The sequence below is a fragment of the Nycticebus coucang genome, chromosome 1 (assembly GCF_027406575.1).
Source record: "Nycticebus coucang isolate mNycCou1 chromosome 1, mNycCou1.pri, whole genome shotgun sequence".
Lineage (NCBI taxonomy): Eukaryota > Metazoa > Chordata > Mammalia > Primates > Lorisidae > Nycticebus > Nycticebus coucang.
The window spans coordinates 161,923,182-161,941,737 of record NC_069780.1 but is presented as its reverse complement, the minus strand read 5'-3'; the positions used below and the strand labels follow the sequence as shown (position 1 = coordinate 161,941,737).

General features: G+C 39.9%; 1 protein-coding gene across 3 annotated transcripts in view; it reads right to left on the bottom strand.

The window, feature by feature from the left end:
• Window positions 1-1,546: 1,546 nt before the first annotated feature.
• The window catches only part of C6 (complement C6), a 101,712-nt gene continuing 84,702 nt past the window's right edge, over window positions 1,547-18,556 (bottom strand). For all 3 annotated transcript variants that reach the window (XM_053591624.1, XM_053591633.1, XM_053591640.1), the window contains exons 16-18: window positions 8,367-8,457; window positions 5,609-5,850; window positions 1,547-2,301 (exon numbers count right to left, since the gene is read on the bottom strand). In XM_053591624.1, the coding sequence (XP_053447599.1) occupies window positions 2,120-2,301; window positions 5,609-5,850; window positions 8,367-8,457 (515 nt within the window). In that variant the 3' untranslated portion in view covers window positions 1,547-2,119. The remainder of the gene's footprint in view (window positions 2,302-5,608; window positions 5,851-8,366; window positions 8,458-18,556) is intronic.

The window sequence follows — 18,556 nt, the reverse complement described above, 5'->3', positions numbered from 1 at the left end:
GGTTGGCTGTTTGATGATTCCATGTTTAAACTAAGGGATGTCTATACCGGGGGATGATCATCTGAAGGAACACAAATTCTTAGGTCCCACCCCAGACCCACTTAATCAGAAACTCTGGGTGGTCTCTGGCATCTGTATTAACACACCCTCTAGGCGATTGTGATGTACCCTGATATTTGAGAACTGCTGCTCCAAAGATGCCTCTCTTCTCCAATTCAAAATGACACCCCAGCCTCTCTAGGAAATGGATGTCTGTGGGTGGAAATATGGGTACTAAAGGGAAGAGTCATATCTTGATGTGCTTGCATTGCTAGAAATAATGACTTATTAAGCTTAAAACCAATATTCAATTGTTGATTATTTGAATTAAGAAAATGATTGTAGATGATGGGCAAAGGGAACAGAGATAAGGGAGAAGTGAATAAGAGAAAAGAATGGACACACTCAGACTATAGGATCCATACTGAGAAATCTATCTAATCTGTTTCAAAATGCACAGCCTGTGAGCCTGGCCCTTTAAGACAGGAAGACTTGTCTTGCTGAGGCTTCACCCCTCCTCCAGTGGGACTGGGCCCCAGCCTTTCTGGGGCTCCTGAAGGTGGGACTGCTGTCTCAGAGGGAGTGAGTGCAAGTGAGCTTAGGGGGTTGAGAAGATTTATGAGAGAAGGCAAAACGCACTGAAAACAAGACAAATGCTTTCATCTCATAAGAGAGAAAAAGTCTTTCAGGGAGGTAAGGGGAAAGTTTCCCCCCCGTCCCCCCCGCCCCCCCCGCATTTCTCAGTATGGCATGGCACCTGACTGACCACAAGGCTTCCCAGGGACTTAATTGCTCATCTTGGGGTTTGTGTGCCCAGTCTAATTTGGGTTAACCTTGATGTACTGCACCTGAACTGTGTTCCTGTCCAAGATTTTGTTTGGGTTAGGATCAAAAGTAATATAGAGTGGTAAAAGTAAGACGTAAATCAAAGCAATTAAGGTAGTTAGTTAAACAAATAGTTTGGTTTGAAAATGCAAGCCCAACAAGAACCATGAGGTAAGAGTTTAGCCCCTGCCTTAAATGTATGTAATAAAAACAGAGCTATCCTGGAGTGAGGGTTTGCCACCAGTCCTCGCGCTAACTTGGAGGTGGTCAGTCCCCCAACTCAGCTGCTCTTAAAAACTTTCTTTTAGTGTCTTGACGATTCATTTTTTACTCATTCTCTTATCTCTGCCAGCCACTAAGAGGGAACTCACAGTGTAGTTTGGAACTGGTCCCCAACAGACATCTACTTCATCTGGTTTAATACAAGATAAAACTTATTTTAAAAATTATTCCTTTGAAATTCTCTGACAAGTTTTCATTAATCACACCCTTTAGCTTAAAATTTTTGTGATGCACTTGAACTAAGGCAAAGAGAATCTCCATTCTTCCTCAGAGAATAGAACCCTATACATTTATTCTTAACTACTTGAGTCAAATCACCTTAAAGTGATGTTTGGTGCTATGGAATATTTCCCTGCTTACTTTTCTCCATAGAAATTGTCACCATCAGACATACTACATGTATAACTTACATGCTTGTTTTATTTTTGGTGTATCGACACCCACATGAATGTGCACTTCATAAAGGCAAGGGCCTTTGTCTGTTTTAGTCACTGCTGATTTCTCAGAATCTTCCACAGTATTTAAAACCCTGCAGGGAGTCATAAATTATTCAATATTTGTTGAAAGAGTATGTGGAGGTTTGGTTTTAAGAAAGTGTTTTATAGATTCTGTAGATTTCTGTTTATTGAGTCATTGAAAAAAATGATGTTTTCCCCCCTTGTTTCTAATTGTGAGAATACCTAATATCATAGGCATCATAGGTCCTTAGAAGCTTCATTATTTTTGTGCATTATGCAGAAGATAATTTAATAGGCTGATGTGAAAGTTACTACCTGGGGGTTTGCTATAGGGCATCATGAACTGGAACTGGATAGGGAACGTTAAAACAGGAGAGTCAGGGGAGGTTAGTGATCTGAAACTGACACAAAAGAATTTCTGTCAGTAACGTGGGGCATGCCAGTCAGCTGTTTGCACAAGAATGTCCTTTTGTAGGAAGCGCTCTTGGATGTGAATCAGTTTATCAGTAATTGTGCTAAGCCAAACACTTCCCAGGGTGCAGTACTTCCACCCTCCTTTTTGCACATCTGATAGCTCCCATCTCACAGATGTTCACTGTTTTCTCCATCATTGATGATCCCACTTTGACACAGTAGAGTTGATTTCCACCCTTGAAGCACTGTGGGGGCAAGAGGCAGATGCATCTGGAAGTGGAGGCTGCAATGAGAAAGGCAGAGTGACTCACCACAGTAATTTAGAGTCTGGCTTTACCTAACTCACCTTCAGCATGGTGAGCTCCTCAGTAGCAATGAAAGAGAAAGCTCAAACAGAGGCAAAGACCCAGAAGACTCTATTGTGCTTAAATGGATGTAAGAGATCACTAGCAAGGTTCAGGTGAGGTTCAGGAGTTGGGTTATCTCTGACACCTTCCCTGTTTCACTGCCCCTACCCAATCAGGATTTGAGCTTTCTTTGGCAGCTCCCTTTCACCGGCTGCCCACATCAATCTCTTTTCCTGTCAATCCATTTCTACAATGGATTGCACTTCCTGTCCTTTTATTATTGGTACTGCCCAAGTACAATTATAGTTCTCATTTATTGAGCATGTGGCATGAAACCATACAATATGCTTATGTGCTTCATTTCATGAAATCCTTATAACAAACATACAAAGTAAGTTGTTACACAAATTCTACAGAAAAGAACACTGAACTCAGAGAAGTTAAACAATTTTCCTCTGGTCACAAAATTAGTAAATGATATAAGCAAGGTTTATTTTTATTTTTTGGTATTGTGAGCATACAAAATTTAATAGTCCATTTTTTAAAATTTCAGATTGATATGAGGGTACAAATGTTTAGGTTACATTGTTTTCATTTCTAAGTCAAGGTTGAGCCCTTCACCCAGGGGGCATACTAGACACCCTCACATTGTGCACATTAGGTGAGAACTTGTCTGTTTTTTTTTTATAGACAGATTTATTTATTTATTTATTTTTTGAGACAGAGTCTCATTATGTCACCCGTGGTAGAGTGCTGTGGCATCACAGCTCACAGCAACCTCAAACTCTTGGGCGTAAGTGATTCTCTTGCCTCAGCCTCCCAAGTAGCTGGGTCTACAGGTGCCCGCCACAACACCTGGCTATTTTTTGGTTGGGGTTGTCATTGTTGTTGTAGCAGATCCTAGTCAGGCTCGAACCCACCAGCCTCACAATATGTGGTTGGCACCCTACTCAATGAGCTATGGGTGCTGAGCCTATAGCCAAGTTTTAAATAATACATGACTCACAGACCTGATCTCTTTGGGGTGACTTTTTTTTTTTTTTTTTTTTGTAGAGACAGAGTCTCACTGTACCGCCCTCGGGTAGAGTGCCGTGGCGTCACATGGCTCACAGCAACCTCTATTCTTGGGCTTACGCGATTCTCTTGCCTCAGCCTCCCGAGCAGCTGGGACTACAGGCGCCCGCCACAACGCCCGGCTATTTTTTGGTTGCAGTTTGGCCGGGGCTGGGTTTGAACCCGCCACCCTCGGCATATGGGGCCGGCGCCCTACTCACTGAGCCACAGGCGCCGCCCCTCTTTGGGGTGACTTTTTGTCACATTTATTTGTTAACTTCTAGAATATTATAATCACTTAGAGAGGGGTCTCTTCTATGCTGCTCTCATGAATTGCAAGAGATGAGAGGAGACTCATCTCCAGGTCAATCATCTAAAATAGAGCACTGGGAACCAACAGACAGGCTGCAGGAGGCTTCCACAGTGACGGAGAGTTCTGAGGGATCAGAGCAAGCAGGGAAGGCACTCATATGGGGAAGGGACTTAGGAGAGAATCCTGGTGCTCTGTACTTTCTGTGGACGTTACTATCTGAGCTGAAGGAGGGCGACTCCACTGCAGGAGGCTGCTGGAGTGAATTAGAGAACTGACTAGCGAGGTGCAGTGGTACTCCCCAGAGAGAGGGTATAGCAGGACCACTGGCTTGAGAACTGAGGACTGGTGCTGAAGCCATTTTGAGACTCTAGACCCAGAATCTGTGTCTACCTGGGGGTCAGATGCATTGTTACTGCCTACCTATCATCCCTGCCAGCCTGAGGAGGGAGCAAGGAGACTGAGTGCTTGCCTGTATTTCATAGGCAGGAGCCAGATGCCCCTAATGCAGCCAGGGTGTTCCAGCCACCACAGATCAACAAACGTACTGCCTGCAGATGTTGGTGGGGCAGCACTCAAGCCTCCACACCCATACAAATGCAGTTGCCTTTGAATATGGGTGGGGTGATGCTCCTCATGTGCTACAGATTGGAATGTAATATCATAAAAACATTTCCAGAAAGTGAGTTGATACATTGCATCAATAAAACATTTCTTTTTAAAAATAGTATTTACCTGGATACTCAATAATCTAAGGTATATCTTAGATTATAGATTTATCTGTGATAGATTTATCACAGCATTTTTTATAATAGCAAAATACAGGGGAAAATTTAAATATCTATTCAGAATGTGATTAAATAAATCACAGAATATTCATATAGACTTTTTCAGACATTGAAAACTATGTGGCAAAATAATATACGATGACATGGAAACAGTTTCATAACAGTAAAAATAGCAATATATCGAAAAGCATGTAGAGTAGGACTCTATTTTATTTTAAATATTTGAATTATATGCAGGGCCACACCTGAGGAGTGTGAGGCCCTGTGGCAAAATTTCTTATAGGGTGCCTGTATATAAACAATTAGTCATCCCAAATTAGAGTGTCAACACCATCTTGGCAGTCTAATCTCAAACAATTTGAGCAAGCATACCCTGCTGGCTAGGAGGAGCAATCCGCTTACCAAGCTGCTCTCTGGGAATGAGGGTCTAGCTCTGGGCCCAAGATGACTTAATAGGTATAAGTCCCAGGGTTCTTTGGGGCATCTGGTTGACCACATGCATGGTGGGGAGGAGAAGCAGTAGAGAATCAGAGTGTGTTCCCAGGGGAGAAACATTGCTGGATCCATGTGGGAGCTGGTCTGGGATCAGGGTACCCTGCTTGAATAACACAGCCAACCTCGGCTGGTCCCAGGCACTGTGAAAGGACCTAGGAAAAGTGCTCTGGCAATTGGCATCCATATGAAGCCCAGTCCTACCTGGAACGCACTGCTAGCCCTAGATGTTCCCAACCACCAGAGAGAAACTTAGACAGTTCTGATGAAGGCCTTCCAAGGGTAGGGATGGAGAAGGGCACCTGAAACTCGAGATCATGAGAGGGGCTCTTCTCACTGAAGCCTTAAGGTGGTAACAATTATGTATGTACAAAGATTGGAAAGATACATATTCAAATTATTAAAGTACTTATTCTTGTTGCAGGTGGTTATATTTTTCCTTTCTGTTTAAATCATCTTCTATAATTTTTTACAATGAAAAGGAAGGACTTTTGATTTTGGAAAAAGGACTTTTGATTTTAAGAAAAATGATGAATAAATGCAAATAAGATATGCTAGTGGAGTGAGAGCATTTCTAGCATGCAGTCACCTGGAGCTTACCTGAACATTTTTCCCAGTCATAGCAGGTGTCATAGTCACAAGATTCTTTCTTTGTGCTATTAGATGAAAGTCTTGTCCTTTCAAGACCCCATTCTAACTGTGGACCTTCTTGGCAGGAACCAATATGTAGAAAATGGAGTTTCTGATTATTTAAACATTTTTCGGCCAGAAACTTACAAACAGATGAAGTGAAGTAATGGTTGGTGTCTATATCCAACACACAGAGATCTTCTGAGTAATGGCTGCCCATGAAAGAAAAGTAAGTATTTCAAGATGAAGGCCAGAAAAAAAGAGGGTATGTAGCCAAGGTAACATGATAACTCACCACCCAGTTTTCTTCCCCCTGCTTTTTTTTTTTTTCCTTTCACAACCTAATTTAATTTCACCTTACATGCTGCCTGTGCTTGATCTTTCTAAAATTTCATCTTGATGTTGGCATTATTCCCAATTGCCTTCACATTAACCACAGAATTCTGAAATTCGGGTAATCAAGAGCTTCCGTAACTTGACTCCAAGCAACTTTCTTTTCTAGTATTATTGTCCAAACTCCTCAGTCCTTCTTTATCACATGGTAACTGCATTGATCATTTTTTACACTGATAAGATTATTTTTCTTTTTCTGCCATATGTGTCCTGCTTCATCAGCATTTTATTGTCTCTCCTCTCTGCCCATTTATGTCCATCTTAATTTCTGGCTATACTCTGAGGTTTATCCTGATCAGCCTAGCCCATGGTGGCCTGTACCTCCTCTGAACTCTAAAACACTCACTAATTCCAACAGCCATTAAGGATATGTCATATAGAGTCTTATAATCATGACATAGTTTTTCAAGTATATTTGCATTGTGATGAAGGGTATGAGCTTTGAAATCATTCTCTGGGCAATTCTTCAATCTGTATAAGCAGAGGCTATGTATCTCTCCACCAAGAGGTAACATGTGATCTTGCCCTTCTCTTGATGAGAGGGAGAGATGCCTTTGATTACTTCACATTTGAGTTGCTTCTCTGACACCAACTTCAGATTGAATGATCAACACCCCAGTGTATAAGATTGTTTCCAGGAACTAAAGCCTGTAGCTGAGAACAAAAGGTCACTATTATTCATAGAACTTTGCAGTGGGCCAGCCATTCCCACAAATACTTGTATCCCATCAAAAAGGAAGTGAGGTACATAGAAAGAGGCTGGGGAGATATGGTAGGGATGAAGCAGGAGTTTAAGGGGGCAGTGTGTATTCTCATGATTTAGTATTGCATAGATAAAGATAGCCATGTCCTGTGGGTCAAGGAGACAATATGAATATTACAAGTGGGGTCCAGATGGCCATCTGCTGGGTGTAGGGACTCCAGCAGCAAGTAGCTACTTGATGGACCATTCTAGGGAATACTGAGGAAGGCACAAATATAGGTATGTTAGGACTGAATACCTCATCAGAATTATGCAGTAATAGACTCTGCAGTATTTTCCAAAAAGACAATAGATGAGCCCCACAAGTATTTTTCACCTGCAGCACAGAGGAACAGGAGAGCTATTCAGTGTCAAAAGTGAATATTAACAACTGTGCATTATCCTTTGGTTTCCTACACCAACTCCTATCCTTTCATCTCTTCAGTGCTTTAATCTAATTTTGTTTGGAGTGACTATCCTTCCAGCCAGAGAGGGGCATTTCCCCAGCTCCTTTGCAGGTACATGTGTTCATGTAAAGCAGAGAAGGCTGATGAGATGGACCTAAGTACTGGGGCTTCTAGGATATCTTCAAAACAGACAATGTGCCCTGTTTTAGATCTGCCTTCCTTCCTGCTCCAGAAGAGCAATATAAACCATAAAATAACTTTAAAGATGGCAGAACAGAGAGTGGGAAGAAGATTCAGTCCTTCCTCAAATTGGGTTATCACTGTATTAGCCCTGGACTGGCTAGCTATGTATTAATTTAGTGAGATAAGGAAACACATTTTATCTCAAGCAAATGGTATTTTGGATTTGCTTTTAAATTAGACTGAAACTAGCCCTTAAATTGATAGCAGCTTTGATACTCTTGGGTTTGTTTATAGAAAGAAAAAGCAATTACATCAACAAAGAGGAGATGGCTATCTGGTTATGGCAGTCACATCAATATTTATTTAATATAATTTTTCCTGTCCATGCTCTCTTCCCCAGTATGAAAAACTCAACTGGCAAAGGTAGGTGTGTGTGTATGTGGTCTATTCTGACACTACTTCCTTTACTCCAAGTGGTTAGTTATAACCATCTCCTATACTTTGAGTGAGTAGATAAGGTTTTGATATATAGTAAAACCTCTGTGAGTTGACCACCAAAGGGACTACAGCAAACTGATTAACATATAGAGGTGGTTAACATGAGGAACTTCCATTAAGTACATGGGGTGCATGTCTGGTCTATGAAAATTAGGTCAACTGAATGAAGAGATGGTCAATGTGGGGAGGGAGTCAACTATAGAGGTTCTGCTGTAATTTAGTTTGAAGTTTTTAAATGGGCAAGAATTAAGTCTTTATGATTGCAATGAGAGTTTCTTAATAAACAAGTCATGCAAACTTAGGGAACTGGGCTGAGGGATAATTATGAAAGTTGCTACTCAGTGAGGAAAGAGAAATTCAACAGAAGCACAGGGGTATCAGTTATGTGAAAAATTCATATTTCACATTTTTGCTTCCAGAAGCTCAGCTCTTCCATCAAGCTGGATTGGTTTATACTAGACTTGTTTTCCAGATTTCTAAGCAGACTTTATGGAGTATCTCTTACCTACAGTCTTCTTCTGGAGACATACAAATGCATTCAGATCCTGATTGTTTTTGTCCTGGCTTACAATGGCCTTTTAATTTTGTCAGAATATCTGAAACAAAAGACAAGGAAGAGCAGAACAGTGCACATCATGAATTCTAAGTGATAAGCTCAAATTTGGGAGAAGAAGTAGTGTTGAAGGGTTCTCATTTATTTAATTCCTGGAGTTGGAGTTATTCATTTTGGCTTCTTTAACTATCTTGTCATAAAATGAAGAGGGCGGAGCAAGATGGCAGCCGAGTAACAGCTTCCTTGCATCTGGGCACCATGAGTCTGGGGATATAGGACTCCAGGCATCTCTGGCTGGTGGGATCTGCCTATCATCACCCCTGAGAGGATACAGGGAGTCAGCGAGAGACTTCTAGACCCCAAGAGGAGGACTAAAACAGTGGAAAACTGGCAAGTGGTCGCGTGTGTTCAATCCGTCTAAACCCGCCCGCAACTGTAAGTTCAGTAGCAGCCAGACTGCAAACCAGAAAGGCCTTATCTGTGAACTGTTTTGGTGTCTTTGGACTTGGCACTCAGCTGAACTGCCTTGGGGAGAGCCTGAGCGGGAGTGCGGAGAACTTTGGCCTTTGTCTAGGGCCCCAGTCTGAGCCGCTGAGCCAGACGGAGCTAATAGTGTTTGGCTCTGGGTCACAGGCAGACATTGTGAGCTATCTGCCCTGGCAAGCTCCGCCCTCAGGGTCGCAGAGCTGGAATTGGGTGGGAGCTGGTAACCCAGCGACCAAGTAGCCTAAGGGCGGGGTCTGAGCCGCCTTGCAGCCCTAACCCTCCGGGGCAGAGGGAGACCAGTTTTGACAAACAGGGTAAGTGGATAGCCACTTCAGCAGTGATTCCAGCGACAAGCACTTCCCTGAGAAAGCTTCTGCTCAGTAAGTGAGCAAGTTCAAAGTGCCTTTTAAGTGGTCTGAAGAGAGATTTAGGGTGTCTACCTGCTGGGGTTTGAGAAACTAGCAGCCTCCAGTCAGAACAGTGATTAACATCTCATACCCCAGAAGACCACGTGTTGCCCAGACAATATTCAATAACATATACATACTGCTTTGTTTTTGGTTGTGTTTTTTTTTTTGTTGTTGTTGTTGTTTTTTGGTTTGGTTGTTTTTTTTTTGTTTATTTTGATGTTCTGGATTGTTGTTTTGTTCTTTAAGTTCAACCTTTTCCATACAGATCCTTTTTCTTTCTCAATTTTTCTAGTTTAATTATAATTTCCCATTGCTGCCTATTTCAATAATTAGAACTTCATTTTTGTTAGTGTTTCTACTGCTATTATTTGGTTTTTCCAGCCAATTTTATCCCATAAAGTTTTCTGTTTGCTTGTTTTGGTTTGATTTATAGCATTTTTGTCTTTCCTCTCTACTTGGTGGAGGTGGGGTACTGTGTCTGATCAGGTTAGCAAAGAGCTGCTGACCTCAAGGAAACCACCCCACTGGGCACCCCCAGAAAGTGGTTTTTTTCTTTAAGGTTGTATGAAAGTACCCTACCCTACTGTACACCTATATTGCTCTGTCTCCCTCTTTCTGTGCCTCTCTTTTTTTGTCAATATTCCTTTTACCCACCCCCTCTCCTTTCTCTATTTTTCTTTCTTTTTTTGTTTTCTTATCACTCAGTCCTCCTTTCTTTCATACCTTTTTTGCTCTTAAACCTTCTCACCCTTCTGGTCCTGTAACCCTTAGTCCACAGGCACGAGAACTTAAAGAGCAAGAGGAAGTGAAAGGAAAATTAGGGCAAGGAAACAGATAAAAGAAATCACCCATGAGGAAGAATCAGCAGAAAACTCTAGGCAACATGAAGAACCAGTCCAGAACAACCCCGCCAAGGGACCATGAGGTAGCTACTGCAGAGGATTCCACCTATACAGAAATGTTAGGAATGACAGAAAGGGAATTTAGAATACACATGTTGAAAACAATGAAAGAAATGATGGAAACAATGAAGGAAACTGCTAATAAAGTGGAAAATAAATAAAAGGAAATCCAAAAACAGAATCAAATCAGAGATGAATGATATGAAGAATATAAAAAGGATATAGCAGAGCTGAAGGAAATGAAACAGTCAATCAGGGAACTTAAAGATGCAATGGAAAGTATCAGCAACAGGTTAGACCATGCAGAAGAAAGAATTTCAGAGGTAGAAGACAAAGTTTTTGAGATAACTCAGATAGTAAAAGAGGCAGAAAAGAAGAGAGAGAAAGCAGAATGTTCACTGTCAGAATTATGGGACTTTATGAAGCGTTCCAACATATGAGTTATAGGAAATCCAGAAGGGGAAGAAGAATGCCCCAGAGGAATGGAAGCCATATTAGAGAATATTATAAAAGAAAATTTCCCAAATATCACCAAAGATTCTGACACACTGCTTTCAGAGGGCTATCGGACCCCAGGTCGCCTCAACTCTAACCGAGCTTCTCCAAGACACATTGTGATGGACCTGTCCAAAGTCAAGACAAAAGAAAAGATTCTGCAAGCTGCCAGGAGTAAGCGCCAGTTGACCTACAGGGGCAAATCCATCACATTGACCGCAGACTTCTCTAATGAAACTTTCCAAGCAAGAAGACAATGGTCATCTACCTTTAATCTACTTAAACAGAACAATTTTCAGCCCAGAATTCTGTACCCTGCTAAGCTAAGCTTCAAAATTGATGGAGAAATCAAATCATTTACGGATATACAAACATGGAGGAAATTCGCCACAACAAGACCAGCTCTACAGGAAATACTTCAACCTGTTCTGCACACTGACCACCACAATGGATCAGCAGCAAAGTAAGAACTCAGAACCAAACCTCCACACTGATGCAAAAGATAAAACTAAGCAATGGACTCTCACCAAATAAGACGAATAGAATACTACCACACTTATCAATTATCTCAATAAATGTTAATGGCTTGAATTCCCCACTGAAGAGACATAGATTGGTTGACTGGATTAAAAAACACAAGCCATCCATTTGCTGTCTGCAAGAAACACACCTGGCTTCAAAAGACAAATTAAAGCTCCGAGTCAAGGGTTGGAAGACAATTTTTCAGGCAAATGGAATTCAGAAGAAAAAGGAGTTGCAATCTTATTTTCAGATACATGTGGATTTAAAGCAACTAAAGTCAAAAAAGACTAAGATGGTCACTTTATTTTGGTCAAGGGAAAAATACAACAAGAAGACATTTCAATTCTAAATATCTATGCACCCAATTTAAATGCTCCCAGATTCTTGAAACAGACCTTACTCAGTCTGAGCAATATGATATCTGATAATACCATAATAACAGGGGACCTTAACACTCCTCTTACAGAGCTGGACAGATCCTCTAAACAGAAATTAAACAAGGATATAAGAGACTTAATGAGACCCTAGAACAACTGTGCTTGATAGACACATATAGAACACTCCATCCCAAAGATAAAGAATATACATTCTCATCACCCCATGGAACATTCTCCAAAATTGATCATATCCTGGGACACAAAACAAATATCAACAGAATCAAAAGAATTGAAATTTTACCTTGTATCTTCTCAGACCATAAGGCACTAAAGGTGGAACTCAACTCTAACAAAAATGCTCGACCCCACCCAAAGGCATGGAAACTAAACAATCTTCTGTTGAATAACAGATGGGTGCAGGAAGAAATAAAACAGGAAATCATTAACTTCCTTGAGCATAACAACAATGAAGACACAAGCTACCAAAACCTGTGGGATACTGCAAAAGCAGTTTTGAGAGGAAAATTCATCGCTTTAGATGCCTACATTCGAAAAACAGAAAGAGAGCACATCAACAATCTCACAAGAGATCTTATGGAATTGGAAAAAGAAGTACAATCTAAGCCTAAACTCAGTAGAAGAAAAGAAATATCCAAAATCAAATCAGAGATCAATGAAATTGAAAACAAAAGAATCATTCAGAAAATTAATGAAACAAGGAGTTGGTTTTTTGAAAAAATAAATAAAATAGATAAACCATTGGCCAGACTAACGAGGAATAGAAAAGTAAAATCTCTAGTAACCTCAGTCAGAAACGATAAAGGGGAAATAACAACTGATCCCACAGAGATACAAGAGATTATCTCTGAATACTACCAGAAACTCTATGCCCAGAAATTTGACAATGTGAAAGAAATGGATCAATATTTGGAATCACACCCTCTCCCTAGACTCAGCCAGGAAGAAATAGAGCTCCTGAACAGACCAATTTCAAGCACTGAGATCAAAGAAACAATAAAAAATCTTCTAACCAAAAAATGCCCTGGTCCAGATGGCTTCACTCCAGAAGTCTATCAAACCTTCAAGGAAGAGCTTATTCCTGTACTGCAGAAATTATTCCAAAAAATTGAGGAAGAAGGAATCTTCCCCAACACATTTTATGAAGCAAACATCACCCTGATACCAAAACCAGGAAAAGACCCAAACAAAAAGGAGAATTTCAGACCAATCTCACTCATGAACATAGACGCAAAAATTCTCAACAAAATCTTAGGCAATAGATTACAGCTTATCATCAAAAAAGTCATTCATCATGATCAAGTAGGCTTCATCCCAGGGATGCAAGGCTGGTTTAACATACGCAAGTCCATAAACGTTATCCACCATATTAACAGAGGCAAAAATAAAGATCACATGATCCTCTCAATAGATGCAGAAAAAGCATTTGGTAAAATCCAGCATCCTTTTCTAATTAGAACACTGAAGAGTATAGGCATAGGTGGCACATTTCTAAAACTGATTGAAGCTATCTATGACAAACCCACAGCCAATATTTTACTGAATGGAGTAAAACTGAAAGCTTTTCCTCTTAGAACTGGAACCAGACAAGGTTGTCCTCTGTCACCTTTACTATTCAACATAGTGCTGGAAGTTCTAGCCAATACAATTAGGCAAGACAAGGAAATAAAGGGAATCCAAATGGGAGCAGAGGAGGTCAAACTCTCCCTCTTTGCTGACGACATGATGTTATACTTAGAGAACCCCAAAGACTCAACCACAAGACTCCTAGAAGTCATCAAAAAATACAGTAATGTTTCAGGATATAAAATCAATGTCCACAAGTCAGTAGCCTTTGTGTACACCAATAACAGTCAAGATGAGAAGCTAATTAAGGACACAACTCCCTTCACCATAGTCTCAAAGAAAATGAAATACCTAGGAATATACCTAACGAAGGAGGTGAAGGACCTCTATAAAGAAAACTGTGAAATCCTCAGAAAGGAAATAACAGAGGATGTTAACAAATGGAAGAACATACCATGCTAATGAATGGGAAGAATCAACATTGTTAAAATGTCTATACTTCCCAAAGCAATCTACCTATTCAATGCCATTCCTATCAAAATACCAACATTGTACTTTCAAGATTTGGAAAAAATGATTCTGCATTTTGTATGGAACCGGAAAAAAACCCGTATAGCTAAGGCAGTTCTCTATAACAAAAATAAAGCTGGGGGCATCAGCATACCAGATTTTAGTCTGTACTACAAAGCCATAGTGCTCAAGATAGCATGGTACTGGCACAACAACAGATACATAGACACTTGGAATCGAATTGAAAACCAAGAAATGAAACTAACATTTTCCAACCACCTAATCTTTGATAAACCAAACAAGAACATACCTGGGGGGAAAGACTCCCTATTCAATAAATGGTGTTGGGAGAACTGGATGTCTACATGTAAAAGACTGAAACTGGAACCACACCTTTCCCCACTCACAAAAATTGATTCAAGATGGATAAAGGACTTAAACTTAAGGCATGAAACAATAAAAATCCTCCAAGAAAGCATAGGAAAAACACTGGAAGATATTGGCCTGGGGAAAGACTTCATGAAGAAGACTGCCATGGCAATTGCAACAACAACAAAAATAAACAAATGGGACTTCATTAAACTGAAAAGCTTCTGTACATCTAAGGAGACAATAACCAAAGCAAAGAGACAACCTACACAATGGGAACGGATATTTGCATATTTTCAATCAGACAAAAGCTTGATAACTAGGATCTATAGAGAACTCAAATTAATCCACATGAAAAAAGCCAACAATCCCATATATCAATGGCCAAGAGACATGAATGGAACTTTCTCTAAAGATGACAGACGAATGGCTAACAAACGCATGAAAAAATGTTCATCATCTCTATATATTAGAGAAATGCAAATCAAAACAACCCTGAGATATCATCTAACCCCAGTGAGAATGGCCCACATCACAAAATCTCAAAACTGCAGATGCTCGCGTGGATGTGGATAGAAGGGAACACTTTTACACTGCTGGTGGGACTGCAAACTAGTACAACCTTTCTGGAAGGAAGTATGGAGAAACCTCAAAGCACTCAAGCTAGACCTCCCATTTGATCCGGCAATCCCATTACTGGGCATCTACCCAGAAGGAAAGAAATCCTTTTATCATAAGGACACTTGTACTAGACTGTTTATTGCAGCTCAATTTACAATCGCCAAAATGTGGAAACAGCCTAAATGCCCACCAACCCAGGAATGGATTAACAAGCTGTGGTGTATGTATACCATGGAATACTATTCAGCCATTAAAAAAAATGGAGACTTTACATCCTTCGTATTAACCTGGATGGACGTGGAAGACATTATTCTTAGTAAAGCATCACAAGAATGGAGAAGCATGAATCCTATGTACTCAATGTTGATATGAGGACAATTAATGACAATTATGGTTATGGGGGGGAAACAGAAAGAGGGAAGGAGGGAGGTGGGTGGGGCCTTGGCATGTATCACACTTTATGGGGGCAAGACATGATTGCAAGAGGGACTTTACGTAACAATTGCAATCAGTGTAACCTGGCTTATTGTACCCTCAATGAATCCCCAACAATAAAAAAAAAAAAGATGCTATAAAATGTATGAGGATTACCACAATAGTACTCTGCCATTGCATGGAATCAGCATAAAGTTCCAGATAATACTATCCAAAAAAAAAAAAAAGAGAGAAAGACCTGAAATGCACTGCCTGAAAAGAGACATCAGCTACCTCCAGGAAGAAATTAGGATGGGGCGAGATAATTACCACACCAGAAGAACTCAAACTGAAAGGCCCAGGCAAAGCAGTCTGGAGGCCAAAACTTCCTATTGTGTAAATCATTTGAGAATTTTTCAGTTCACACAAATGTCTTTTTCTTACACACCTATCTTTCCATTTTTCAGTATTTTTTTTTTTTTATCAATTTGTATCTACCACATTATTCCTAATTTGGCAATCAATAGTAGGGTATATCGGTATTTTCATAGGGTTATCAAAAGGAATTGCTCGATCATGGCAACAACAAATCTCACCATTAGAATTTACTTTAGGGGACGGCGCCTGTGGCTCAAGGAGTAGGGCGCCGGTCCCATATGCTGGAGATGGCGGGTTCAAACCCAGCCCCGGCCAAAAATAAAAAAAAATAAATAAACTAAAAAAAAAAAAAAAAAAAGAATTTACTTTAGGAATGAAACTTTCTAATCAAATCTTAATAAGTACTTCAACAACTGCCTATATGAGATCCATCCAAATACTTTAAAGACCAAAGACTATAAACATTAAGGACTTCTTTTCTTCTAAGGTACGTTAGTTTAAACATTTCAATGTGAAATTCACCTTGCTATCTCAGGTTTACCAAAAAAGGAAAAATCATAGTCGCTGATCACCATGAAAGATCCAGAAATGGACCTACCAGGAGACAGTTTGAGCCCTAATGACCTCTATTTGGGGTCATTTCGTATGCCATTTTGGCACCACCATTTGTACAGAGTTGCTCTTAAACAAATAACAATGCTAAAGAATAACGCTTCATTAAAAAAAAAAAAAAAAGAATGACCCTTCATGAATGGAAAAGGACAAAGGCTCCTCTTTGCAGAAGAATGTTTATTGTGGGATTTATAAGAAAAATTGTAACATAAAGGAGGGGACTTACTGAAAATAGTATTAAGTTAATTAATTAAAGACAGCTATCAGTAAAATAATTACCAGGAGTAGGTAAGAAGGTAAACATCATTATTTCTAAATAGAGATACTGTACAAATACAAAATTAAAAATTATTGCGTATTATCAAATCAAAATATAAATCTTGGAAATCTCCCATTCTCATTTCTTGCTTAAAATTTGGTAATTTTGAAAATGATAGAAAAAATAGGGACAACATATTAAGAAACAGGTTGGATAGTAACTATCATTATTAGTATTTTCCTTTTCTGTAAAATAATTCAATAAAAATAAAGCTGGAAAAAAAAATAAATATCTTGTCATAAAAGATTCCATTTGAAAGGTCATTTACAACTCACATAAACTGTCTTTTTTTTTTGAGACAGAGCTTCACTTTGTCACCCTGGGCAGAGTGCCACAGTGTCATAGCTCACAGCAACCTCAAACTCATGGGCTCAAGGGATTCACTTGCCTCAGCCTCCTGTAGCTGGGACTACAGGCACCTGCCACAATGCCTGGCTATTTTTTAGAGATGGGGTCTAGCTCTTGCTTTTCTGGTCTTGAACTCATGAGCTCAAGCAATCCACCAGCCTTGGCCTCCCAGAGTGCTACAACTATAGGCGTGAGCCACCATGCCCAGCCCAAGCTGTCATTTTCTGACCTAAAATGGTCATTATGTTTAGAGAACTAAAGAAAATGGAATCACTGACATTTTTAAAAATTTGTTTTTCAAATATTTATTGAGCACTTACGATGTTCTCAGAACTCTGTTAGGTTCTGGGGATAGTGGATTGACCAAAATACAAACCGGATCTTATGTTCCAGAGTACATAATCTTCTGGGGGCCAATGGAAATTAATCAAACAAGCACACTAATAAACATATTGAACTGCTGTCATTATTAGAGTTATTAAAGAGAAAGCACATAAAAATTGATGTATCTAGAAAGATTAGAAATGCTATATAGAGAAAGAAAAGGGAGAGTATTCTAAGCAGAGGAAACATCAGGTATGAAGTGGTCAGAGGGAAGCAGCATGTGACTTTCCTGGACCTGGAATAATCCAGGGGGTTTAAGTACAGAAAAACAAGAGCAGGCACATGTGGCCAGAGAAGTGGGTGCACCGTAGGCTGCACAGGGCCACTAGGGGACCTGCAGGATTTTTATCTTCATTTCATCAACAGTAGAAAGTCTTGGATGGGCTGTAAGCAGGGGGAAGTGTGACAAAAATCAGTTCTGTGTTTTGAAAAAAAATTTTTGAATTCTGTGCAGAGAATGGATTTGGAAAGGCAAGGTGGTCCAGAGCATTTGGGTAGACAACTGTGAGGGTATTATGGTAGTTGAAGTGCAAAAGGATGGTCATTAGAACAAGGTGCCAGAGGTGGAAATGGAGAGAGGTGCATGAACCTGAGATACAAACAGCAGTAAAATAGGAGACATTACATGTGGTGGGTAAGTTATGAGAGTTGTCAAGCCTGATTCTTTAGTTTCTGGTTTGCATAAAAGAGTAGACATAGGTATCTTATCTGAAAGAGAAAATTTTAGAAAATGCTCAGTTTTAGAAAGGGAAGCAATCACGAATCAAGAATTCTACTCTGTGTATGTTGAATTTGTGACAAAATAGATATAGGAATTTGGAAATTTATGTCTAAAGTCTGTGCCAAAGATTTAAATTTGTTAGTCTATGGGGGAATCTTTGAAAACTAAGGATGTGGGTGAGGTCTCCTAGCAGGACAGTGCAGTTTGAGATAAGGGGACAAATTTGAGCCTTGAGGAGCTCCAATATTTAATATCCAGGCCTGGGCAAAACAGAGGGTAACAGCTGGAGAGTGGGAGCTCAATAGGAAAATGCTATGTCTTGGAAACTAAGGAAAGCATGTGTGTGGATGTCAGCACTTGGAGGTTGCTATGAGGTCAAAGAAGAGGGGGACAGAAACAAGGATGTTTAACAATGACAGTTGTGCCAATATTGATTTGGGGATAGTAACTTGAAAGTAAGATTTTTCTATAAGAAGAATCAGTGGAGAAATGCAGCTCCTCTATGTAGCTATTTATTCCTGCATGATATTCTAGTCACTAAGATAGGATGGTGAAAAAAAGAAAGGAAGAGTAAAAGGAAGTAAGGGAAAAAAGAAAGGAAAAGAGGAGGAAGAAAGGAAGGAAGAAATGAAAACTGCAGTGGTTCCTTTTTCATGAATCTAAAAGATACTGGAAAACAGATAGTAATCA